The sequence below is a fragment of the Colobus angolensis genome, unplaced genomic scaffold, assembly GCF_000951035.1.
Source record: "Colobus angolensis palliatus isolate OR3802 unplaced genomic scaffold, Cang.pa_1.0 Scaffold431, whole genome shotgun sequence".
NCBI lineage: Eukaryota > Metazoa > Chordata > Mammalia > Primates > Cercopithecidae > Colobus > Colobus angolensis.
Window position 1 is genome coordinate 433,347 of NW_012117722.1, and position 27,986 is coordinate 461,332.

At 33.9% G+C, this 27,986-nt stretch overlaps 1 protein-coding gene across 1 annotated transcript in view; it reads right to left on the reverse strand.

Moving 5' to 3' along the window:
- Positions 1-27,986, reverse strand: part of RIMS1 (regulating synaptic membrane exocytosis 1) — a 502,863-nt gene that overhangs the window by 273,716 nt on the left and 201,161 nt on the right. The window contains exon 4 of the mRNA XM_011957025.1: positions 26,096-26,107. Coding sequence (XP_011812415.1) covers positions 26,096-26,107 — 12 coding nt within the window. The remainder of the gene's footprint in view (positions 1-26,095; positions 26,108-27,986) is intronic.

Genomic DNA, 27,986 nt, shown 5'->3' on the forward strand with positions numbered 1-27,986 from the left:
CCCTTTCTTTCTCCCATTTAATTTATTCAAAACGTCTAAAACATCTGTGACCCTTACTGGTATTCATTTGTTTATGCTTGTCTATCTATTAACTGTGTTGTCCTTGCGACTAGGGAGAATGTATTTTTATTTCTTTTTTAGAACCTAATTATTGAAAATGAAGTAGTCAAATTTTATTACTATCACTATCAAATGTGACAGTCAAATGAAAAATAGACTAGACTACCTCATCTTAGGAATTTATAATGTGTATCGTGTTAAACACATTATAAATGCTAGTAATAATCCCCAGATACTAAGGAGGGAATATTATTGCCTCTATGAATAAGAAACTGAGGCTCAGTGAAGTTTCATAGATCATCCTAAGTTACCAAACTCACGAGTAGAGAAGCCAGGTTTTAATTCTTTTTTTTTTTGGTGAGACGGAGATTTACTCTTGTTGCCCAGGTTGGAGTGCAATGGCACAATCTCGGCTCACCTCATCCTCCGCCTCCCAGGTTCAAGCGATTCTCCTGCCTCAGCCTCCCGAGTAGCTGGGATTACAGGCATGAGCCACTGTGCCCAGACGGTTTTAATTCTTTTACACTTCTAAGTTCAGAATCCTAACTGTGTTTTTCTGTTATTTTCCTAAACAGTAATAACATCAATATTAAAGTGTATTAAAATCTGAAATTCTCATCCCAAAATAAATCTACACAAGCTAATGTTGTAAGAGTAAAGATATAAAGCTGTGTGTAATGCTGAGAATGTAGGAAAAATGAAAATCCACATATAAACATATGTTTATAAATATAAATATATATCACAATAAATATTCATAATAATAAAGTATGTATTTTTTCTCTATGAAGGTAAGGTTTAAACATTAACCTATACACAACCAGGAACACGATGAATAAATTATATTGAAATACTAATGGTTTATGATTTAGGATACAAATCTTTCCAAAATGTATAACACATCTGCAGTATTGTCTTTAAAAGAAGACATTGAAAATTAGGAATATAATAATTACAATCATTTATTGAAGGCCTAATATATTAAAGGTGCTGTGTCTATATTATTGATCATTCTTACATTAACCCAGAAAAATAGGCATTACTAACTCCACTTTGCAAATGAAAAAACCGAGGCACTGAGAGTTGAAATCATTTTCCTAAAGTTATCCAGCTAATAACTATGCAGCCAGGATCTGAGTCCACAGCTGCCTGACACCATATCCCACCCTCTGTAACTATCTTCCATGCTTCTGGAAGATGACAAAGGAAAGACTTGGATTTCTATGTGCTAGGTATCCTGATAGGGAATTTTCCCACCTGCATTATTTACTCTATCTAGGGAGGTTGTTGCTATGACCGCCTCATAGACCAAAAACAAACAAACAAAAAACTTAGTTGCAGAAAACTTAGTGTCATCTACAGTCAGTGAGTAGATGAGATGAGATTTGAAACTACTCCAAATGGAATATATTTGACTCTACATACTCTTCTCTCTCTCCATAGCCATCACTGGAAGAAGCGGATTTATTTGCTCATGCTGCAGTGAGGGAGAACTGTAAATAGTCAAGTCCAACTGATACGTGCAAGCCAGCTGGACTGTGCATGTCATAGATCCAAACTGCTAAGTTTTTGAATTCTTGTGTCTGTTTTTCCAGTTTTGACTATCCTCTGAACTTGTAAGATTCTTCTCACTCATCATATCTGCTAAATTGGAGCACCCTTTCTTTTTTTCTAACGCATTTTACAAACTTGAAGGCTAGCAACAAAACCTAGATTTTAAGAGCTATGAATGATTGAGCCACTGTATTCCAGCCTGGGGAACAGAGTGAGACTTTGTCTCAGAAAAAAAAAAAAGAGAGAGAGAGAGAGAGAAAGAGACAGAGCTATGAATAAACTATGAGTACACAAAGTTCTGTTATGAATTAATGGCATGGATTTGACATGATCAAATTATTTGTGAAGTTCCACATTATCTTTTTGCTTATTTCCTGTTGCCTGTCTGTTTTTTAGACAGCATTCTCAAAGTGACGCATGGAGCAGGTCAAGCATGGCCTGGAGCAAGTGTGCTGTGACTCAATTTTCTCATTTGTCACAAGAAGATAGTAATAGGGTTGTCTTGACAATAAAAAACATATGGATATTTTACACACGTATACAACAAATAACATTGTTTTAATATTATGTGCTCAATAAATATTAGTCCAAAAATGTGTTTTTCAGACAAGAAAGGTGAAGTTGATAGAGAGCTGAGTTTTGGATAAATGAGATATTACTTCATTACTAAACCACATTCTATGTTTAGGATGTAATATGAGAGTATAAGATGTTTGGTGTAGGCCCAAGAAATCTACATTTAAATGAGCCTCTTAAGAGATTTGTGCACTGGCCTAGAGTTTAAAGTGACCATATTTGAGTAATACCATTTTCCAACTGAAGCATGTAGCAAGTCAAGCATGACCTGGAGCAATTGTGCTATGATTTAATTTTCTCATGTGTCACATGGACATAGTAATAAGTTTACATTAACAATTAAATAAAAATATATAGATATATGACATACACATATGCAACTAAGAACACTACAATAATATTATGTACTCAATAAATATTAGTCCAAAAATGTCTGCCTTAACAATTGGTGATATTTTCAAGTGATGTTTTATGAATTAACTCTATGATATTATTGACACTAATTGTCAATAATGATAATTTAGTCACAGTTGTTAGGTCATTATACTCCTACTTTATCTTTAGAGAGAAACAGGTCCACTTTCCACTATGCTCAGTATAGGAGAATTCTAACTTCCTTAATGTTGAAGAATGAAGATTAATGAATTTCTCCTTTACAATCAAAATTTGAAATATCAACAGATGTAGGAGATGGTACTTTCTCCATTAGAAAGGAAGGAACCAAGTCAAAAAGATGTATTAAGAACACCATAGGAAATTAATCAATGCCTGGGAAACCAAATTGAAAATTCCTAGTTCCTTCTTTGCCTCTCATTTTTAACTTTGTACTTTCTGAAGTGTTGAATTTCTTTGAAATAACAACATAGAATATTTTCTGTTTGGGGGAGTCTCTCAAGGCTTTTTGAAAAATATATTGCCAATTTCTTCATTTTTGCAAAGAAATGCCTGGCCTTTGTATCTCTTACTATGGCCTTATAAATATTATTTTTTCAGTGCCTTAGTGTATTTTCCTCAAGGTATATCAAAATGTCAATACTTTTACTTTTTATAAACTCCCCAAATAGTTGTGGTACTTAATATTTTCCTGCAACATAAATGTCTCTCATATATGTATTTCAAAATATATTTAAAAACAATGTGTTTCGGAAGAAAGGTAATAACTAAAACAATAAAAGGACTAAACTAAAAAAGTACAATAACATTATCATCTTGCTGCTACCGTAATAGAATTTAGTGGATCAAGCAGCACAATATCCCCAAAACACATGTCTCTAAGGAGATTATCCATCATTATGACCTACTTTCATAATCGGTTCCTACCTTGATATTATATTTTAAAAACAGAAGCAGAATATACACAATTTATGCTTAATGGCACAGCAATAGCACTGTTAAATTTTGACCTAAAAATATTAAAACCTCACAGCAAAGAAATGAATATATGAATAAGGTAAAAAATGATTTTCTCTGAAAAATAAGGCGGGTATACAAAATAATACATTCAGAAAAAAAAGTAGCTGGGAATGACTTACACCACATAAAAGTAAATATCATTCAACATATTAAATAATAAGGTTTCTGAAATAATCATCTTGTCAGAGAGTTTGGGCTCCCACAAATAATTGGTGCATTCAGAGAAAACAATAATTTCAACTTCAAAATAGCCAGCAAGATAAAGTAAATAAATATATTTTTCCAGAGTAAGTGAAACAAAATCGGTTGAAATTTCTAACTAAAATCAACTTATTGAACTGGTTTTAATTCTATTTATTTTACAAGACTGAAAATGATATTATCCTGAAATAATGTACGTAGAAAAGAAAACTTGTAAAGGAGGAATCATAGAAAAGTCATACATCACAATAGTTGAACAGAAATAATAAGTAACAGATGATCTAGTTTTGTACCATGACCTTCCAGGCCACATTTTGTTTACTAAAATTCATGTGTGTTTCTCGAGACTATTTGGTCAGGCAGCCCTAAAGTAACGGTTGAATGCAGTTACCATTTTACTGCAAAGATTACAAGCCAACAAAGCTGAACTGTCCTTTTTTTTTTTTTTTTTTAGCAGTTTTCTCTGGTGTAGTACATTTTAAGAGAAGTAAATCACAAAGGGTCCCATCTGCATTAAATGAGCAGTACTGATTAAGGCTCATTTAAATCTTTCTGTTTTACTTAGAATCCAAATCATATGCAAGAAAACATAAATTAGAAAACCCTTATACTAATAAAATATAATCTGATATTACAAATTTCTTACTATTTTTATCTGCTCAATAGCTCTGAGAAGTATGTATTGGGTAATAATATTATTCTCATTTTTACAAGTAAGAAAAAATCTAGAGAAGCTGTGATTTTTCTTTTTTTCAGGTGACAGGACTGCAACTCAGACCAAAATGATCCAACTCCTAGTGTGTCACTAATCTTATCACCCTAAACATGTCTACCTCTTATACCCAGCAAAAATTATTAATTCTCTATATAGTGAAATATATATACCATTCGACACACAGATTCACATGCTGCTGAGGTAATTATGGAATATTATGATGCTTCACAGATAGTATTTCATAAGGATAGATCAATATAAATGGTTCTTTAACCACATGTAAACTTGCCACCAGTTTAAATTTTCAAATATAATTTTAGGGCAAGACAAATTAAAAGACACAGGCTTCCTGGAATCCAGAACAGTTAACAGAGCATATTAAAAACAATTTTGAAGGAAAAAATGCAAATGTGGAGGAAACAGATGTAAAATTTGTTAAACGCAGTAATGAAATGGGAACAATAATTATGCTATGTTACAGATTCTAATGAGTTGATTTAATGTCATAAAATGATCTGGAATTACTGTATGCAATGTGGGAATATTAAAGATGAGTATTATTCTCACAAAGGAAATTAACACCTCAATGATGTGTATGGTACTAAGGCTACAGAAAGAAGAAATATTTCCACAAAAAAAAATTGTTGTATTTAATAAAATCTGGTCAGCTTGGTTTATTTCAAACATATTTAAGGAGTGAAAGTAATGATGGTGGTGTGGTTGAAAGTAATTTAAGATATTAATCTCTGTTTGTTGTTCCTGGATTTTTAAAGTCACATTCAAATCGGACAGAATATTCTTGATTTATTTGTCTCAGGGACTTCTTATTTTTTCTGTACAATAGAAAACACATTGTGAATTTTAAGAGAGAAATTCTGGAAGATTCCCCAGTCTTGAAGAAACTGGAGGCTGGCAGCCTGGTTAGCTGGTAATGTCCTGGGAATGTGGTAACACCTTTAAGAGGATGGCTGTGTTCTGGGTATAGGGAAGCTCCGTAAGGGCAAATACATTTTTTTTTTTTAAAGGGGGCAATTTTTTTTTTTTTTAAGCGACAAGAAGCAGGAGGGGAGGAGAAGGAAGTGGAGAGGAGAGGAGGAGACAGTTTTCCTTCTTAAAAGTAAGTGAAAGTACTCTCCTTCTCTGGTTTCCTCGGAGCATTTAATTTAAATTTTCTCTGTCCTTTGAAATGTATGTGCATCTTTTTTTAATAAGCCTTTTGCCAGCTTTATGACCCAGTATTGTCTTTTTTAAGGACCTGGAGCCATCTGTTTGAAATGCAATCATCCAGGAAGATAGCGCCCCTCTTTACGTTTGTGTGGAAGTGTAGGGATCTAACTTCAGCAGGCACCTTGCTCCATGTTGCCAAACAACCTCTTGTCAGAAGAATAGGAGAAGCTTATTTTCCCTTTGGACAAAGCCAATTTCCTAACACAGATAGTTACCAATTCACCCAAATTACCAATTTAGGGCAAACTATGTGCACTAAATGCTGCTGCCAAGTCTTACTAGAGGACTAGTTATTTTTAATCTTGAGAACATGTACAGAATGGGTTGTATCTACTTGGTTATATGTAAGGGTGAGATTTATTTCTGTCTCTGCAGTCTCAGCAGATTGCCTGTGATAGGCATCACATTTTGGCTTAATGCTTATTCAACAAAAAAGTGTTTTCTTTCTCCACTACCTTCATGAAGAAGATTTCTGGGTTGGAAGAAGATTTTATTTTTAATTATATTTCCCCCAAAAGCTGGACCAGAGGAACAGGGACTCAGCTTCATCAAAGATAGCCATGCATCAAGTAGGGCATAGAACCTGTGGAGAGTGTCTGTAGTAGCCAGTGTAGACTTGATGACTGGAAGGTCCTTTACAGTGCTTTGATAGTGTCTATATAAGGTACGTCTCTGAGGTCCTGGGAGAATTGGAAGACTAAATTTCAATGATTACTGAGACTGAATTCCTGGCTGGCCTCACAAAATAAACTCTTAAGACATAATTAAGTTAATGAAAATCAATTAAGATAATTTAAATAACTTTATGTACACTGCACAGTTTATATCCCTAAAAGTTGAAAAACAGAATACATTTCAGTGGAATATACACAAGTGACACAAAACACACAAGGAGGGAAAAAAAAAAAAAAAAAAAACCTTCGTAGCATGTACTGGTATTAGCCCATGAGAAAGAAGAATGCAGCTATAGTTGGTGAAGTAAATTCAAGCTCTCAAATTAAAAACTACCTGATACTTTTCTTTTGCTGAAAAGAGACAAATATAAAATATAACGTCAATAATACCATCTCTACGCACCAAAATATATGGAAAAATCCTCTGGTAGTGGGGAAATACGCATTGGGATGGGTGTCTCTTCTCTGATATAAGCAAATTTATAAAACATGAATACACAGAAGCTTTGAGAAGGAACTTTGGATCTTCATTCTCAAAATTATGCATGTGCATATACCTTTTTCACAAAATGACTTTTTTCCTTTGGCTAGATACCCAGTAGTGGGACTGCTGAATCATATGGTGGTTCAACTTTTAATTGTTTAAGGAATCTCCAAACTGTATTCCATAGTTGTTGTACTAGTTTACCTTCTTACCAGCAGTGTAGCAGTGTTCCCTTTTCACCACATCCAGGTCACCATCTTTTTTTTTTTTTTTTTTAACTTTTTAATCATAGCAATTCTTGCAGGTGGTATCTCATTGTGGTTTTAATTTACATTTTCCTGATAATCAGTGATGTTGCGCATTTTTTCATATATTTGTTTGCCACTTGTATATCTTCTTTTGAGAATTGTCTATTCGTGTTCTTTGCCCACTTTTTGATGGAATTATTTTTTTTTCTTGTTGATTTGTTTGTGTTCCTTGTAGATTCAGGATATTAGTCCTTTGCTGAACGCATAGTTTGTGAAGCTCTTCTCCCATTTTGTGGGTTGTCTGCTTCCTCTGCTGATTATTTCTTTTGGTGTGCAGAAGTTTTTCAGTTTAATTAGGTCCCATTTTATTTATTACTGTTTTTGTTGCATTTGCTTTTGGGGTCTTAGTCATGAATTTTTTGCCTAAGCTGATGTCTAGAAGAGTTTTTCCAATGTTATCTTCCAGAATATTTATGGTTTCAGGTCTTAGATTGAAGTCTCGATTCATCTCAAGCTGATTTTTGTTTAAGGTAAGAGGTGAAGATCCAGTTTCATTCTTCTACATGTGGCTTGTCAATTTTCCCAGCACTGTTTATTGAATAGGGTGTTCCTTTCCCCAATTTTTGTTCTTGTATGCTTTGTTAAAGATCAGTTGGCTGTAAATATTTGGCTTTATGTCTTGGTTCTCTATTATGTTCCACTGGTCTAGGTGCCTATTTTTATACCAGTATCATGCTGTTTTGGTAACTACAGCCTTGTAGTATAATTTGAAGTTGGGTAATGTGATGCCTCCAGATTTGTTCTCTTTCCTAAGTGTTGCTTTGGCTATTCAGGCTCTTTTTTGGTTCCATATAAATTTTAGAATTATATTTTCTAGTTCTGTGAAGAATGATGATGGTATTTTGATGGGAATTGTCCTAAATATGTAGATTGCTTTGGGTTCTATGGTCATTTTCACAATATTGATTCTACTCATCCATGAGCATGGGATGTATTTCCGTTTTCTTGTGTCATCTATTATTTTTTAGCAGCATCTTGCACTTTTCCTTGTACAGGTTTTTCAACTGCTCAGTTAAGTATATTCCTAACTATTTTATAATTTTTTTGCAGCTATTGTGAAAGGGACTGAGGTCTTGATTTGATTCTCAGCTCAGTCGTTGGTGTGTAGCAGTGTTACTGATCTGTGTACATTGATTTTGTACCCTGAGACTTTACTGAATTCGTTTATAAGATCTAGGCACTTTATGGATGAGTCTTTAAGGTTTTTTGGGTATACAATCGTATCAATGGTGAACAGCAACTGTTTGACTTCCTCTTTCCCAATTTGAATGTCTTTTATTTCTTTTTCTTGTCTGATTGGTCTGGCCAGGACTTTCAGTACTATGCTGAATGGAAGTGGTAAAAGTGGGTATCCTTGTCTTGTTTCAGTTCTCAGGGGAAATGCTTTCAACTTTTCCCCCATTCAGTATGTTTGCTGTGGGTCTATCATATATGGCTTTTATTACTTTGAAGTAGGTCCCTTTTATGACTATTTTGCTGAGAGTTTTTATAGTAAAGGGACGCTGGATTTTGTCAAATACTTTTTCTACATCTATTGAGGTAATCATATGATTTTTGTTTTACTTCTGTTTATGTGATGTATCACATTTATCAACTTGCTTATGTGAAAACATCCCTGCATACCTGGTATGAAACCCACTTGATCATGATGTATTATCTTTTTGGTATGCTGTTGGATTTAGTTAGCTAGTATTTTCTTGGAGATTTTTGCATCTATTCCATGTTCATCAGGAATATCAGTTTGTAGTTTCCTTTCTTTGTTATGTCCTTTCGTGGTTTTGGTATTAGGGTAATACTGGCTTCATAGAATGATTTAGGGAGGATTCCATCTTTCTATATTTTTTGGAATAGTTTCAATAATATTGGTACCAATTCTTTGAGTGATAGAATTCAGCTGTGAATCCATCTGGCCCTGGACTTTTACTTATTGGCATTTTTTTTAATTACTGAAAAAAAATAAAATAAAATAGGGGGAATCAGTGGATAAAGCCTCCCATACTGGCAAATACCAAATCTTGTTATTGATCTGTTCTGGGTTTCTGTGTCTTCCTGATTTAATATAGAAGTGTTGTATATTTCCAGGAATGTATCCATCTCTTCTAGATTTTCTAGTTTGTGTGCATAAAGGTTTTTATAGTAGCTTTGAATGATCTTTCGTATTTTTGTGGTATCAGTCATAATATCTCCAGTTTTGTTTCTAATTGAGCATATTCGGATCTTCTTTCTTCTTTTGTTTGTTAATCTCACCAGTGATCTGTTGATTTTGTGTATCTTTTTAAATAACTGATTTTTAGTTTCATTTATCTTTTGTATTATTTTATTTCAATTTCATTTAGTTTTGCCCTGATCTTTGTTATTTCTTTTCTTCTGTTAGGTTTGGGTTGAGTTTACTCTTGTTTCTCTAGTTCCTTGAGATGTGACATTAGGTTGTCTATTTGAGCTATTTTAGACTTTTTGATGTAGGCATTTAACACTATGAACTTTCCTCTTAACATTGCTTTTGCCGAATCCCAGAGGTTTTGATAAGTTGTGTTACTACTACTGTTCATTTCAAAGAATTTTTTAACTTGCATCTTCATTTCATTGTTAACCTAAAAATAATTTTCAAGAGTATATTATTTAATTTCCATGTATTTCTGTAGTTTTGAGGGTTCCTTTTAGAGTTGATTTCCAGTTTTATTCTACTGTTGTCTGAGAAGATATTTGATATGATTTCGATTTTCTTAAATTTATTTAGACTTGTTTTTGTCTGTCTTGGGGAATGTTATATGTGCTGATGAGAATGATAATAGTGAGAGGCTTTAATATTCTACTGACAGGACTAGACAGATCAAGAGAGAAAGTCAACATAGAAACAATAGACTTAAACTATACCAGAGAACAAATGGACTTAACAGATGCTTACAGAACATTCTTACTGCTTCTTTTGTTCCACTTAGGACTGATTGACAGTACTGATCAAAAGAAAGAGCTATTGTACTAAAGAGGGGTCAGAAACTTATGACCTACAGGCCAAATTCTGCCTGCCATACATTTTGTATGGCTCAGGAATTAAGAGAAAGATTATTAGAAATGCAGATTTTTTAGCCCCATTCCAAACTTACTGAATTAAAATTTCTGGGAGTGACACCAACAAATCTGCCTTTAAACAAGCCCCTCAGAAGATGTGTATGCACTGGCTTAGAGTTTAAAGTGACCAGATATGAGGAATGGAATTCTCCAAGAGAAGCATAGAGCAAATCAAACATGACCTGGAGCAATTGTGCTGTGACTCAATTTTCTCATCTGTCATATGAAGATATTAATAAGGCTGTCGTGATGATTAAATAAAAACACATGAATTTATGATGCACACACAGTTACAACTGAGAACACTGTAACAATATTATGTGTTCAATAAATATTAGTCCAAAAATGTCTGCCTCCGCAATTGGTAATATTTTCAATGGTAATGTTTTGCAAATTAAAAACTATTATATTTTTAATGGTGAGAGAAGAAATTTAAAAATTGATATTTCATGACACATAAAAATTACATAAAATTTCAGTTTCCATATGTAATTTATTGGATCATGGCCACATCTATTTGTATTATCTATGACTATATATAGGCATAAAGACAAATGTGAATAGTTGTAACTGAGACTCTAAAGCTCATAAAGCCTAAGATATTTACTTTTTTGTCCTTTATGGAAAAAGTCTGCAGACCTCTATAAAGTAGGGAAATTAAGAAGATTAAATTGCCTAAATGTAAGTAAGTGGGGATTTGAAAGAGTAAATCATATGAGTATAAATTTGTGGAACTGCATCCTGTGTTACATTTATATGAAACACTACACAGTAAAACTGTCTTCAGTCTACTTTCAGTTTTCTTGGATTCTAACAATGGTCTCAGGGCTAGCTCTCTTTCATCTCCTTTTTGTACACCTTGACTCCCACTCAGAATTAGTTTCTGATGTGACAACATCCCTTCCTCCAACATCTGTACTGACACATCTTGATGACTCTTGTTACCAACCTAATAAAGATCCCCATGGTCTAAGCCAAGCAGTAAGAGAACTAGTGTTGGGCACTGCCTATTTTTTCTGGGTAAGAGTTGAGTCAGAGATACTTCAAGTCAGTTGCCAATACTTCGAAGACAGGTTAGATTGTGACTAAATTCAGATTCTCTAGCATTCATTGCAGTGCTTCTCACTCTAGTCCAGACTGTCTCACTGGTCATTTCAGCAATGTCACAAGAAATACATCAAGTAGGAATAGAAAAGATGTATACTATTCCTAAACAAAAATATACAGTAATTACATATTTATATTCTGTCAGTAAGAATTATTCCTGCTAGCCATAGTCTCTGGTTCTAAAATATGTTTAAACATGTACATTTACATCTGTATCACAATTTTGAATGAAATATTTTAAAGATATTTTTGAAGGTTTCTGTGAATGCAAACAAAAAAAAAGTTGGGTTCGAATGAAACCATCTTAATATAAGAATAAAAGATATGAAAAAAAGAACTAAAGGATACGAATGACGCTTCAGCTGTCATTTTTCCATATATACCCTACATTAAATAATATTAACCCTACAGTTGAGAGAGATGTAGGACATTAGTTATTTGCTATATCCAATTCTCATGGTACAATTTGTTACAAAGTTTTAGCTTCCTGAAATTAAAAAGCAAAAATAACACCGGCAAAAGCCTCTAAAAATCACAAAAACATACAGTAACTTATTATGGAATAATACTATTTTAGAATTTTTATTTACTCAAATACTTTCTAATGCACTAACCAAAAGTCTAAGTGGGAAGAAATTCTTACAGAGTATTGATAAACCTAGATAAAGGCAATGTCAAATATAGGTAACAGATTTAATCGCTTTGTAAATTCATCAACTTGACACTGTACATTTGATTGACATAAGAAGGAGAGCAAAAATACTATATACATTATGTATTTAGGTCACAGAATTCTAAATAGATGCTCTTTCTAATAAAAAAATGTGAATTAAAGTAATGGATGAAATCAGTTTCTAATAATACTGTGCTTTGTTAAAAATGTGCCATTTTAGGTATGTCTAAGAAAATTCAATGTCTGTAATCAAACTCATATGCCAATCAAAGGTATGAATTTAAGTAATACATTCCAATTAATAATAAATCACTGACCAAGAAGTGTAAGATTAAGAAGCATTCATGAAACAGCAACTGGATTACTTGAAAGATTTGAGTGAATGGTCCAAAACATTAAAATCTACCTGTTTCCACTTATCATATATGCAGTGTTCAGTAGGTAATTTATATTTGGACATGGTTAAACAAAAGAGCTTGTGGGAGCCTCTTTTTATACTGCTCAACTCAAGTATCTTCTAGAACTTTGTGTGAGGAAGAAGACCAAACATCCCTCTCATACCATAAAATCTGAATAGAGAATTCAAAGCCAGAGATCATAGGTTTGATGAGACAGCTCCACAACAATAGCTAAGTACAGTTCTAATGATTTTATTTTAGGAAACAGATATCCTAAAATACAAAATTATGTTTTATAGTTTCAAACACTGGAGTTTCAAAACAACTTAATTAAAGAAAAAAGGTACAGAGAAGTGCCATTCATTCACTCATTCATTCAAAGTTCACTCAGTGTTTACTATACTTGCGGCACTATAAACGCTGAGCACAAGCACCATGCAAATTAAGCATGGCTCATGTCACCCAGGCAAACAGCAAAGTGAAGGAATTAACAAAAAAAATTTTGATATTTCATTTAAAATATATAAGCATAAAATTTTTATAACAAGAATTTGTCTTGACATAAATTAATCAAATGATCTTATTTAAAAGTCAGGAGCTCTGACATAAGTGCCCTGGATTTTCAACCACATGCTGTCAACTTTATGATGTATAGAAAATCACTAAACTTCTATAGCCTCATTTTTCTTATACACCTATAAAGAATTTTGCCTGTAATAACTAATATGACTCTAGTGTAAATAAAATTCCATGAAATAATGCATATTAGAAACTACTCTTTATACATTTAAAATAATACACAAATTTAAAAACAAATTATAAAAGTATATTTTTGACTTACTTACATTTACTACATTGTGTCAAATTCTAATTTCTTCATTTTCTCTTATCATCACAATATCTTACTTCACCAATGACAAAGTAGCTACAGTTCAACAATGAGTTTCTATAATTGAAACGTTTTTCTCTTTAAAATAATTTCAAGATGCATTAGAGAATAATTACTCAATGTTCATTTGATGTTTGATGTAATTATAGTTCATAAAACAGTCCCATTATTAAAAAATGAATATACTATAGATTACATTATTTGTGTCTTTTAATGTGTTTTAGGGCAAAGAGTGAAATGATTAAAAAGTGACTTGCATACAGCATTTATTGCATAGGACCAACCACTAATTGAGAATTCTATATTTTTCCCTGATATTTCAATATCATTTGCATTTTTGGTGTGTATTTTCCCATTGCAGTCACTAGGATACAAAGTCACCGAATTTCACTAATGCGTGGTCAGCCCAGTGAGAGTTGAAAATATTAAGAATTAAAGAGGAAAAAACAGTTGGGGTTTATAGGAAAGAAAATAAAAGTACTAAAGTAATATTTGAATATGTTTACCAAAAAAGTAATTTTTAATTATTTGTTGCTGCTTATTCTAGAATTCAAAAGAAAGTTTAAAAATTAATCATGTAGAATGTCAACATAAAAGCTAGAAGTTATTCAATTGGCAGAGGGCTACTACTCTATTCAAGGCCTTCCATTATTTTTCCGAAAGTTCAAATTTATCAAAATTACTCAACAGAGTTTCAGTTCAAAAACACAATTTCCTAATCTTTCAAATGCTATGTAAGTATAAAAATAAGAATAAAAGCTAGACATATTCCATGACACAAGGATGGATATCATTAATAAAGTAGAAACCTTGAGAAAATTTTGGAAGTTATGGAGATGAGAATCAAGCCTAGTAAAACAATGGTCAATCCACGATCCAAGACAGATGAAGGGAAACCTTTGAAGTAAACAAGTTTTCCCCAGAGATCCCTAAATTAAATGACACATGCTCCTAGAGTAAGGACAGACTAAACGGGAGGTGCAGTGGGTAAGGGCAGAAAAAGCCTGTAATAACTGTACCATGACTCTGCACACTGCCGTGTGGCTGCAGCATACCAGGTACAGCAGGGCTTTGCCTGTTGGGATTCTCAAGGTAGAGGGATTGTGCCAATTGAGAGGTGATACTTTGCCCCAGTAACATGAAACTGACTCCACAAACTCAGAACTCAAACATTTCTCAACATTCATCACATATTTCGAGTGCCTATCTGTGCCAGGCAAGGTTGCTGGCACCGAGAATACTACAAAGTTAAGGTCCCCTTTTTCTACAGAGCTGGCAATGAACAAAGAAATAGATAGATATGTATTTCACAGGGTGAAGTACTATGGAGAAAAATCAAACATGGTAAAAAGAAAGGATGTTCTATGGTTGGGCTGTGGCTATAATTTTATATGGAGTAATTACAGTGGGCCTCTTTGAAAAGGTAATGTTTGAACAGAGACCTGAAGAGAGTTTGGGAGTGAGAAGTGGCAATAATGTTCCAGGAAACAAAAGAGTTATGCTAGGAGCCTGAGGCAGGGTTTTGTTTAGTATGCACTAGGACCAGGAAGAACACAGTGAGCGGAAGGTAGCAGGTAGGTAGGACAGTGACAGGAGATGATGTGTGTATGTGTGGAGTACAGATGATGCAAGGTGTTGGGTATAATTGTAGGTGTCTTTGCTTTCACTTTGGATGAGACGGGAAGCCACTGGAGGGTTCTGAGCATAGATGTACATGGCATGGTCTGCTTTACACATTCAAACAATTATTCTCACTCAGATTTGTCTTTGGGAGTGGGGTGGAGGATGAGGTGTTGAGGAGGAAAGGCCAATTAGGGGTTCAATGCAATAAACCAGACTAGAAGGTGTCTTGCACCAATTTGACGAAAGTGGAGGTGGTAAGAGGAGGTTGCATTGTGGATATATTTTGAAGACAGAGCCAAATTCCTGATGAATTGGATGCAGAGGGAAGAAAGGCCAGGAGGATTCCAAAGTTTTTAGTTTTGTTAACTTTAATGATGTATAAGTCATTTACTGCAGTGAAGAAGGCCGAAATAAGCAGGTTTGGAGAGCTAAAGCAGGGATTGGGTTTTACATGTTAAATTTGAGATGCTTATTAAACATTTGCTAATATATTTGGCTACCAGGCTGAAGCCTCTTTGGTGGTCTCACTATTTACTAGGACAATTAGAACTCTGTTATAGATACTTGGAAGTTCAGAGGCATCTCCAGAGGCTGGAGACAGGTATGATCCATGGGACAGTTGGAGGGAAAGAAATCTGAATCCCCTGAACAGTACTGAGGACGCTACCAAAGGAATGCAGACTAGGAATGCTAGAGTGGGAGTGGCCCAGAGAGACACCTCTCCCAGAAACCCTGCCCTGAACTCCCTGCTGCCTGGCATCCTACTTGTTGCATCATTCATAGACTTTTCAAGAAATGGACAGATGGGACTCATAGAAAAGTAAAACTCTCCTCTTTATCTAAAACTAAAATTTAGAAGAAAATCAATATAAAATTCCAAAAACGAACCAATGGATGAAAACTTGAAAAACTGGAACTTTACTGAGGAATCAGAGCAAATGTTTCTCTGAGAAACAGCCATATTATACAGTATTATAAGAATTTGGGAAAATTACATTAAAAAGAAAACAGCAATTCATATTTGTAAGGGGTTATGAGAAGACATTTTTTCCATGAAAACAGGACAACGTGATATCACAAAATTTTGTTTTCAGATCATTCAAATTTACCTGGATGAATAATCATGTAAGCGTAGCTTTGACAGTTTGAAAAATATTACTAATGGAAGGTGGTGAAGATGATGAGAAAAAGTATGAGAAGGTAGGTACAGAAAATTCAACATACATTGGGTAATAGAAAGGAGAGGTCAAAGTAGATAGGTGAGAAACAATGATCAAGGCTAAAGAAAGGCATGCCTACAGATCAAAAGAACACACAAAGAACCAAGCAACTTTAATAAGACACCACCAAATATCCATGTCTTTAAACATTTTTTTCTTTTATCTTGAATACAAAGAAACATTAAAGACATCCAAAACAGACTCATCAAAATTACTTTGCTTTTTAAAGAATAGTTTTGAGGTGGAAACATAAGAAGTGCTAATATACAATTTCTTTATTTTAGACACTCCCTATTACCTTTTATACACCATATCCATGAATTAATCTTAAGATCACAACTTTTACTCTTCACTAAAAACTGAAACTTTAGTTTTAAAATTTCAAAGATAGAGGAAAAATCGGATCAAATATAGATAGGGAAAAATGAGATACATTTACTTGTAGTTAACCCACAGTGAGGACAGGAGGATAGTCTTTTGTTTCTTCAATCTCCATGAAAAGAGAGAACTTTAAATAAAAAATAAGGGAACATATGATCCTGGTACATAATAGAAATGAAATACTAAGTTAGGTGACAGTATTGTTTTGTTTCTTAAAATAGTTCAGCGGTGATGATGTGGTCAAGGAATAACAATGAAAAACAATGGAACTGGGCAAGGCCCAGTGGCTCACAACTGTAATCCTAGTGCTTTGGGAGGCAGAGGCAGGAGGATCACATGAGCCCACAAATTCCAAACCAGCCTGGGCAACATGGTAAAAACCCCAGTCTCCACACACACAAGCACAAAATTAGCCAAGTGTGGTGGTGGGCACCTGTAGTCCCAGCTGCGGGAAGCCAAGATGGTCTCAGCCATGTCAGTCTCAGCTACATGAGATTCACTTCAGTCCCAGTTAGAGAAGGTTGAGATAGGATGACAGCCTGAGCCTAGGGAAGTCAAGGCTGCAGTGAGCCCTGCAACAGAGTGAGACCCTGTCTGAAAAAAACAAAACAAAACCAAAAATAACAAACAAACAAACAAAAACAGAATGGAACTGGGCTGATACGAGTGAATGCTAAGGCTGCTGTGGAATCTCTGATATAAACACCACAGGAATTAGGCCTTGTGATCAATCTAGTGTTTGAGAAAGACATGCCTAATAAACGTTAGTTTCTAAGAATGATTTACTGCAGTTACACTATTAACATTTAATATACATATAATATGTCAGAATTGAAATGAACCTCTTTCTTCTCTCATTTAATTATGGCCAGCCAGTTTTCCCAGCACCATTTATTAAATAGGGAATCCTTTCCCCATTTCTTATTTTTGTCAGTTTTGTCAAAGATCAGATGGTTGTAGATGTGTGGTATTATTTCTGAGGGCTCTTTTCTGTTCCATTGGTATATATCTCTGTTTTGGTACCAGTACCATGCTGTTTTGGTTACTGTAGCCTTGTAATATAGTTTGAAGTCAGGTAGCATTATGCCTCCAGCTTTGTTCTTTTGGCTTAGGATTGTCTTGGCAATGCAGGCTCTTTTTTGGTTCCATAAGTTGCTTATCAGCTTAAGGAGATTTTGGGCTGAGATGACGGGGTCTTCTAAATATACAATCATGTCATCTGCAAACAGGGACAATTTGACTTCCTCTTTTTCTAACTGAATACCCTTTATTTCTTTTTCCTGCCTGATTTCCCTGGCCAGAACTTCCAACACTATGTCAAACTAACAGCGGATCTCTCAGGAGAAACTCTATAAGCCAGAAGAGAGTGGGGGACGATATTCAACATTCTTAAAGAAAAGAATTTTCAACCCAGAATTTCATATCCAGCCAAACTAAGTTTCATAAGTGATGGAGAAATAAAATATTTTCAGACAAGCAAATGCTGAGAGATTTTGTCACCACCAGGCCTGCCCTACAAGAGCTCCTGAAGGAAGCACTAAACATGGAAAGGAACAACAGGTACTAGCCACTGCAAAAGCATGACAAAATGTAAAGATCATCGATGCTAGGAAGAAACTGCATCAACTAATGTGAAAAATAACCAGCTAACATCATAATGACAGGATCAAATTCACACATAAAAATATTACCCTTAAATGTAAATGGACGAAATGCTCCAATTAAAAGACACAGACTGGCAAATTGGATAAAGAGTCAAGACCCATCAGTGTGCTTTATTCAGGAGACCCATCTCACTTGCAGAGACACACATAGGCTCAAAATAAAGGGATGGAGGAAGATCTACCAAGCAAATGGAAAACAAAAAAAGGCAGGGGTTGCAATCCTAGTCTCTGATAAAACAGACTATAAACCAACAAAGATCAAAAGAGACAAAGAAGGCCATTACATAATGGTAAAGGGATCAATTCAACAAGAAGAGTTAACTATCCTAAATATATATGCACCCAATACAGGAGCACCCAGGCTCATAAAGCAAGTCCTTAGAGACTTACAAAGAGACTTAAGACTCCCACACAACAATAGCTCTGCACCAGGTGGACCTAATAGACATACAGAACTCTCCACCCCAAATCAACAGAACATATATTCTTCTCAGCACCACATCACACTTATTCCAAAATTGACCACATAGTTGGAAGTAAAGCACTCCTCAACAAATGTAAAAGAACAGAAATTATAACAAACTGTCTCTCAGATCACAGTGCAATCAAACTAGAACTCAGGATTAAGAAACTCACTCAAAATTGCTCAACTACATGGAAAATGAACAACCTGCTCCTGAATGACTACTGGGTACATAACAAAATGAAGGCAGAAATAAATATGTTCTTTGAAACCAATGAGAACGAAGACACAACATACCAGAATCTCTGGGACACATTTAAAGCAGTATGTGGAGGGATATATTTTTTATGGGGAACAATCATACACTAGTCTGACACATAATTTAACAAAGTCATTGTAAAAAGTAATACAAGTTTTATTTTTATTTATTTATTTATTTTTGAGGTGGAGTCTCGCTCTGTTGCCCAGGCTCGAGTGTAGTGGTGCAATCTAGGCTCACTGCAAGCTCCACCTCCCGGGTTCACACCATTCTCCTGCCTCAGCCTCCCCAGCAGCTGGGACTACAGGTGCCCGCCATGCCCAGCTAATTTTTGTATTTTCAGTAAAGACGGGGTTTCACCGTGTTAGCCAGGATGGTCTCAATCTCCTGACCCTGTGATCCGCCCACCTCAGCCTCCCAAAGTACTGGGATTACAGGCGTTAGGCACCGTGCCCGGCCGTAATACAAGTTTTAACCATGTCTAAAATTAAAATAAACAAACAAACAAACAATAAAAATAGCAGCAAACAAAACAAGAAAAATCCCAACTACTGATCTGAGGCTTGACTTACTGCCGTACCTAGAAACTTCTCTGATACTGTCCGTCAAGTGCATCTTCTCCTTGTGATTGCCATTCCTGTTTTAGCTTGTGTTGAAAAACATTATAACTGCACATTGGCTCAATGACTGACACTGTTGGTCTTCTGTTTCTATGTAGTTTAAAAGACATGGACATTTTCAAATTCTGTAGAAGTAGTTGAAGAGTCACAAGGCATATTATTTTCTCCATGAAAGATTTAGTTTTCTACTCTTTCCCATATAATTTGCTGTAACAGCACTTTATTGGTCAATGAAAACACTTGATTGATTTTTATAAAAATTAAGTCTTTTATAATAAAGATGTTCATAAATTAAATGCACAAAATTATTTTGCCACAATTATAAATCGATTCAAATGGATTACTTTCTGAAAACAAAACATTTGCTGTTGAAGTTTGTGTATGAAAAAACTATTACATATATACATATACATACAAAAACAAAATAAATTGGCCAATGAATAAATGTATTTGTTAAATGCCTTAGTAAGGCCATAAATAAAAACAAGGATTTTTTAAGATCTACATATCTAATTTCAAGTTATGATTACAAGATTTAGAACATATTTTTAAAGTTTTTAAAGTAACTGCTAAACTAATAAATTTAGAACACATTTTCCAAAATTTGAAAAATATCTTCAAAACTGCTTTAATAAATAGAATATGAGGAATAGTCATAGTCTAGTCGATTTGTGGCTTAAAAGCCAATCGGCACAAGATGCTTTTGGCACTAAAAGGTTTGGTGGGGTGTTGGCTGAATTACTAGATAGTTGTCATCCCGAACACTAAGGGGAAATTTGAGGGAATTCTATTTATTCTTTAATACAATATTCCATAAAATTATTATGCATCAATATAGCATTATAGTTATACTATAAGTATACATATGTATATAGATACACATTTTAAGCTGAATTTATTAAATAATAAACTTGCAAAAGAAAGTGTTTATCTATGTTGCGTATTAACCATTTAACCTAATGTAGTCTTAATAAAATTGAATTAAAAGTCCCTGAATGAATGAATAAATGAATGAGTTCATGTAACCCAAGGAATAGACTTTACTCTTAATTATAGTAATTAATATTAGTGGCTACTTGGTTAAACAAAAGTAAGCTTAGTGATGAAATGCAATTGAATTTTCCTGAATACAAATAACTTATATTAAAATGACCAGAAAGAGAGTATCTTAGCATGAATTACCATGTAAAATGCATTTATTGAAAATAATGAGATAGTAATTTTGAAATGAAAATAATTATATATAAGACTACTGATGACAGTAAGCCAACAAATGAATAAATAAATGAATAAAAAAATGAATAAAAAGGCTGATGTGGTGGCTCACACTTGTAATTCCAGTACTTTGGGAGGCCAAAGCAAGAGGATCACTTGAGCCTAGGAGTTTGAGACCAGCATGGGCAACATAGGAAGTCCCTATAACTACAAAACTTTAAAAAAAATTTTTAAAAAAATTAGCCAGGCACACCTGTGGTCCTAGCTGTTCAGAAGGCTGTGGTGAAAAGATGGTTTGAGCCTGGGACGTTTAGTTTGCCATGAGCTGTGATTGTGCCACGGCACTCTAGTCTGCGTGATAGAGTGAGACCCTTTCTCAAAAACAAATAACTCAATAAATAAATAAGTGCATGGATGAATTAACACAAAACTATGAAGAGTCTATTTGTGTAGCTCTAGACTGGTAATGTAAGGACCTCTGCAGATCCTTCTTCCCAGCAAAACAACTATAACTAATAAAAATTATTATTTTTTTTTTAAAAAAACAGCCATTTAAAGTATCTGAAAATTGTCTGAAGTGTATACAGCAAATGCAGAAACATTTATTCAAGAAACTCTACTAAATTTTTATAAGAACACCAAGAGACTTGAGCCACAACCAGCTTCCTTTCTTCTCTGCTCCATGCTCAGTAAGATGAAAATTATATTCTTGGTAGGTACAGCCAAGTACATGGGCCCTCTCTCTCTCCCCAGTTCTCAAAGACTACAGTATCAGTCCCAGAGGGAGCAGCTACCAACATTTCTTATCCCCACTTCCAGCTCTGCGGTTCAGAAGCTCCATTATAGGTAACTGCAGTGGAGTGGTCAGGGGCTCCCTACCCATGAAGTCTGTTGGATGGCAGGTATGAGGCGTATATTGAAAGTTGGGTGGCAGATGACAGAAAATCTGGTTGTCAGTATTTATGTGCCTCTGTTTGAATGCTACTGAAAACTCACTAAAGAAAATAGATTATGCACCATGAAAGAATAGCCTTTTAAAGTAGGCACTTAAGTTTCACTGTTAATCTTGGACCTATGGCTTAGAGGTAAAACTGAAACTGCTAGTTCTCTTTGTGAGCTTAAAAAGTAGTCATTTCAACTGGTCATAAAAATCTCTTACTTTTCATCCTAGGGATAGTTAGTCCAGACAGACAGATATTAAATTCTAAGTTACCTTGAATTTCAGAGTTCCTGTTCAGATTGACTGATACATAGTAATAAGCACCTATATAATTCTAATTTAGATAAATAAAGAATCCCCAGAGAAGAAAAAACTGAATTTCTAATACTTTGACTATGTCTTTAAAAATTTCATTCTCAAGAAATTAGTAACCTAGAAGCATTTTTATGTATTAACAAAAGTTCACACAAACCAAATCATTGGAGATATCAAACAAGTTTGATAATTTTGGCTAAAAAACGTTTTATGATAACCATAATGAGATACTACTTCATTTCCATGCAGTATGATGGCTCCTAATCAAAAAGACAGTAACAAACATTGACAAACGTGGAGAAATTGAAACCCCCATTTACTGCTATGCAGCTGCTTGGGGAAAATTTGGCAGTTTCGCAAAAGGATAAACATAGAGTTTTCATGTGACCCAGTAATTCCACTCCTAGATACATAAACATAAGATTTGACAATGTATGTTCACCAAAATATCAAGAATTTTGTCCATAGTCCTTAGCTTTGTGGAAGCTGTTTCTACCATAGCCCTTCCCTTACACTAGAAAAGGCTACTTTTCTATACCCTTGGGCAGCTCCCATAGTCCTACTATGAATCCTTATTTAATATTGATTTGAAAAATTATAATTTATTGAAACAGATGTTATAACTGTACTAAAAGATGATTCAGAAAGGTACAAAACCAAGACTAACCAGGACTTTGATAATATGCAGTAATACACAATATGCAATAATCATATGAAGTTTAAAGAATAGTAATGCTGAATGCAAGATATTAAAACAGGCTAGCAAATCTCAAAAACAGGCTAGCAAATTTCAAAAATAGATTTGTAATAAAAAATTCACAGCTTTCTGAATTATCTTCCATAAAAGTTTCTGCAATGTGATGTTTCATTCCTCTCTAGGATAAGCTCAGCAAAACTAGACAACTTGTGAAATCTAATCACCCAAACTGCCAAATGAAAGTTTTCTTGATATATTCTAAACTTTTCTTATTGATATATTTATCTATATTTATAAGCTTTCTATATAGACTTATGTTATTTTTCTGGGAAGAATTTCAAAGAGAACTTTTGTCAGAGAAATCTATCAAAACTTCCAGATGAAAAGAAGAAAACATAAAAGTGGGTCCAGGCAAACTCTTACAATAACTTTTTCAAAAGATTGAAGGTTGTAAATTAGAATCATATGCTTCATCATGCTAAGAGCTAAATATGGATAACTCTGAGAAGACTTTTCACAATAAGAATAAATATTTAATGCAATCATGCAAATCATTTTTAAAATGGTTATTATTCTTGGTTGCCTTTAATGCTAGCCAGAGAAAAAACAAATCATCACTTTGGTATTTAAAGAGTTGAGTCTTTGAGAGTAATGTTTTTAAGCTGTTAAGAATCAACCATCCCACAGACATCACCTTATAATACAGCCAGCTTCAAATTCAGTTGGCACTGTACCATTCAAGCCAACATCCTGTCCCATCCAAGCCAATTCCCACATTTTATAAGTCTTTCTATAAAAGCATATTTATTTACTAACATATCATTTAGTATGATGTCTTAAACATCAATGGATAGTTATGAAAAACTAGTTGAAAAATTGTAACTTTGTCAATTTAGTGCCTTGTTATTACTTTGACATAAAAATTATTTTGTATATGTGATACTTAAAAGGTAGGTATGTTCAGCTTTCATATTTTGAAAGAATAAGAAAATAGGAAGGTTCTATTTTTCAGAGTAATGCTAACATTTATTGTAGAATAATCTTAACTTACAAAACCTGACACTTTCTTTCTGAAAATATAGATTAACTAGAAACATAGCAAGTTCATTTTAGTTGCTATAGTCATCAACCAATCATCCCTACTACAAAAAATAGTGATGAAAATTTATGGGAAATCCCAAAGGAATTAAATTTGCAGGATTCAATTCAGTTGGCTTAGCAGCAGCAAAGTGTTAAATATTATCAAGAGAGCTATCTAAATTCAATCCTCTGCCACCAAATAGTAAAACAAAGATAAAAGTAGTTTAAACAGGCTATGGGAAATTTTACAGTATTGCTATATATTTAGGCTTCAAGGAGGGCTTTTAATGAAGTAAAAAATATAATCATAATTTTGCCAATGAGAGTATGTACTTGACAACATCATTTTCTTTTATCAACCATTATATATGACCATTACAAAGTCATTCTTTGTGACAGCAATTTTCTTTACAAGTGAACACAAAATTTTCCAAGTTATTATTAGACATGATTTAGGCTGGGGATGAAGTTTTAAAATAAAATATTGCTGATATGGAAAATATGACAATACTTTTGCTGGGCTTAACAAAGGAAATATTTATAAATTAGCTATTCTTAGGACTTCATATCACATACTCCTTTATTTTAATCACAGCTCTTCACCAATTTAACAGATCAAGTAGAATTTATTATTATTATATTGATCAAGATGAAGATTACCTTTAGAAAAGTTTTATTCACCCTTACCTCTCTTCTCTTTCCACCCATACCAACACCACGCACATGTAAATTATGATTTCTCTACCAAAAAATAAAAGAGATCAGAGGAATAGGGAAAGAACTGACAATGAAATATTTCATTTAATAGTCAGTTATTCTCTTTAACATGGCTAAGACAAAATGTGGCTTCAGTTTCCCTTGGCTAGAAAGGCCATTCACTGAACTCCTTCAATAGGCTAAAATGGTTTTTAAAGAAATTATGACAGAGTACTTAGAAATAAAGTGATAGATATATGCATTCTAACCAAAGTGAAGAAAATAATTGAAGGTGATTATATTTTACAGGTCTTTCCACTCTATTTTTAGTCTGAGTCTACAAAACTCACCTGTACTCTCATTACACTATTATCATAACAAGCACAAATAACCTACCATTACGGGAAGTGCTGTCAAAGGGGTAGTGAGTTTGGCCAGCCCTACAGGAGAGCAGTTTAAATTTCATCACCAAATCTGCCTAAATGCCAGCATTATTTACTTACACTTTTACTCTTTAAAAAGAACTTAAAATTACCCATGTTTTGACTGTGGACTCATCCAAAGTAATAATATTGATAAAATTGGCATTATAATAATATCCCCTAAAATTATCCCACATACAATCAGTGGTACAGGCAAAAATAAATAGCAAAAATAGATTACCCTATATAATTTTTCAACTCTATTTCTTTTTCATAGAAAAAATTGACGAGCATATACTAGCATAAGTTTAAAAACACAGATTAATGTTCAATTTAATGTCATGCTTGCTAATTATGCACTGCGGTGTATCATATAAGCTATACAATTTTTGAACAAAGGCAGCTCAGTTGATATATTGAACCTGAAATACTCATTGTCTCAGTCTCATATTCATAGATTAATGAGCTGTGAGGAAGTTGTAATTTACACAAAATGAAGGTGTATAGTATGTATACCAAGGAAAGGCTGACTGAAGATCCTACTTGGAGCCTATCTTCCCAGGCACAAACAGCCTCTGTGGTTTGTACAGCTGATAAGAGTTAAAAGTGACCTTTTACTCTCCTAACAAGTTATTCATATGCACAGGAGAGAAGAAAAAGGCAAAATGTGGTTCAATATGACAACTCTGCTACTTGTGTTCTATAGAAAAATAATTATACTTTGGCCTCTTTACTTGCATTTGATCCATTCCCTCTACTAAGTGCTTTCCGTTCCTTCCACAGTAAAGTTTCAAATCACCTGCCTTTGCATGTTGAAAAAGGTAGAGCCCATTAGAATTTATTGTTTCTGAAAGTAGTTGGAATAATCATCAAAACTCAGAGTTAGGCAGATAAATGAGCTTGCAGTGATACAAATTATATTAAAATTTCACTGTCATCATGAACTCAAACTATCCAGACTTCATCTATTAATATCAAACTCTGTAATAGTCTTAAATGTTCATTTTTTTCATGAGAACTGGAAATGAGCTCTTCTTAGTATATCATTTCTTTGTGAAATATAGTTATTCACAACACTAGGTGCAACATTCACTTAATAACGTTCACAACAATACAAGAACAAATATTATAAAAGAAAGTATGGATTCTAACCACTTTGTCCTCCTTTGGGAAAGCATCCAAGGAAGCAGAGTAGAGAAAGAAGAAAAAGAAGAGAAAAACAAAATTGAGCCATGTATTAATAAATTGGCTTTAAGAAAACAATTATGTGTTTCTTCAAAGTACTAAAGCACAACAATTTTGAAAAGTAAACGTTTACTCTCCCTAAAAATTAGTCATTGTTCAATCCTTCATTGAAAATGCCCATATTATGGGTCCTGCTATACGTTAGATATGAGTTAGGCAGAATAATTTCCTAAAATTTTAGAACTTGGATTAGTAAATCTAGATTTAAAATATTCTTCATAAAGAAGGTTAATTCACTACCACATGTAGTCTACCTATTATTGAAAAATATTTTATTAAAATGCATAAAATTGTATGAATAATTTTGTCAAATTATTGTTAAAATATTGAGAGTCGTAACGGGAAAATCTAAGAATGATAAATGTTTATAATAAACAAAAATGGGAAGAGAAATATGCTAACCATTTTGACTGTAAACTATTCCACCGGCAACATTTATTTGTGCTACACATTTCAACATTTATGTTACAGAAAAAAACAACTTTATACAATGTTTTTGTCTTGCGTTCCAATTGAAATATCTTAAGATGTGTGCTTTCTTTGATTTTGTTCCTTTAAATATTTTTTCGAAGATTGGTTGGGTTTAGTAAAGATGAACTACACTAGGCCTGAGTGTCCTCTCCAAAGCGTAAGTACCTCCTAGCTCAATTTTCTTTAAACACCCTCTCCTTTTTAAGACCCGATGACTTTAATATATCAATCATTAACTGTGTTGCTATTGACTTGTCTCAACTTATAATGGGAAGTTAAAAGCATTTAACAGTTGTGGGTGCTTAGCCAGCACTAGCACTCAGCTGATCTGCACCTCATTGTTCACTGCCAGCATCTTTTCAGACTGAACAGTGTCCTTACCACATGGGTTGTTAAATATTCTGATGTTGCCTCCAAGTTTTACCCGAAAGAATGTATTTCAAAATAGTGTATTAAAGAGCACTATAGAAGGGGAAGTTAACAAACAGATCTTACATACTTTCTATGTGCCAGATACAATCTTAATACCTAAGCTTATTTTAGAAAGCCTGTAAGGTGGCATATGAGGATGGCTTATAACAAATCACTATTAGGAGAGGAAAATAAAACTTGTGCAGTCATAAGAATGGGACCCTAAAGAAAGATTAAATATACATATCATAAAGATCTAGATTTTAATTATTATTAAAATTTCATAACAACCATACAAGGTAAATATTACTATCTAGTTTTTATAGTAAAGAAATTGCTCAGAGAAGTTCATTATCTTCCTAAAGCCACAGAGATAGTAATAGTCTCATCTTAAAGGATAAGATATATCGATCAGCCAGGCACAATGGCTCACACCTGTAATCCCAGCCCTTTGGGAGGCCGAGACAGGCGCATCACCTGAGGTCAGGAGTTCGAAACCAGCCTGGTCAACATGGTGAAACTCCGTGTCTACTAAAAATACAAAAATTAGCCAGGTGAGGTGGCAGGCATCTGTAATCCCAGCTACTCGGGAGGCTGAGGTGGGAGAATCACTTGAATCTGGGAGGTGGAGTTTACAGTGAGCCGAGTACCACTGCACTCCAGCCTGGGTGACAGAGCAAGACTCTGTCTCAAGGGGGAAAAAAATAGATAGATAGATAGATAGATAGATAGATAGATAGATAGATAGATAGATAGATCGATCATACTCAGTGTCTTAAGTCCACTGGAATAAATTTTAGAATATCTGACTTATAACTCAACTAGACTACTAAAGAATATAATGTTTATTGGGAGGTTTGTTTTAAATTTAACTGTAATGTGCAAATTAGAGAAATATCAAGAGGGCTTAAAGATT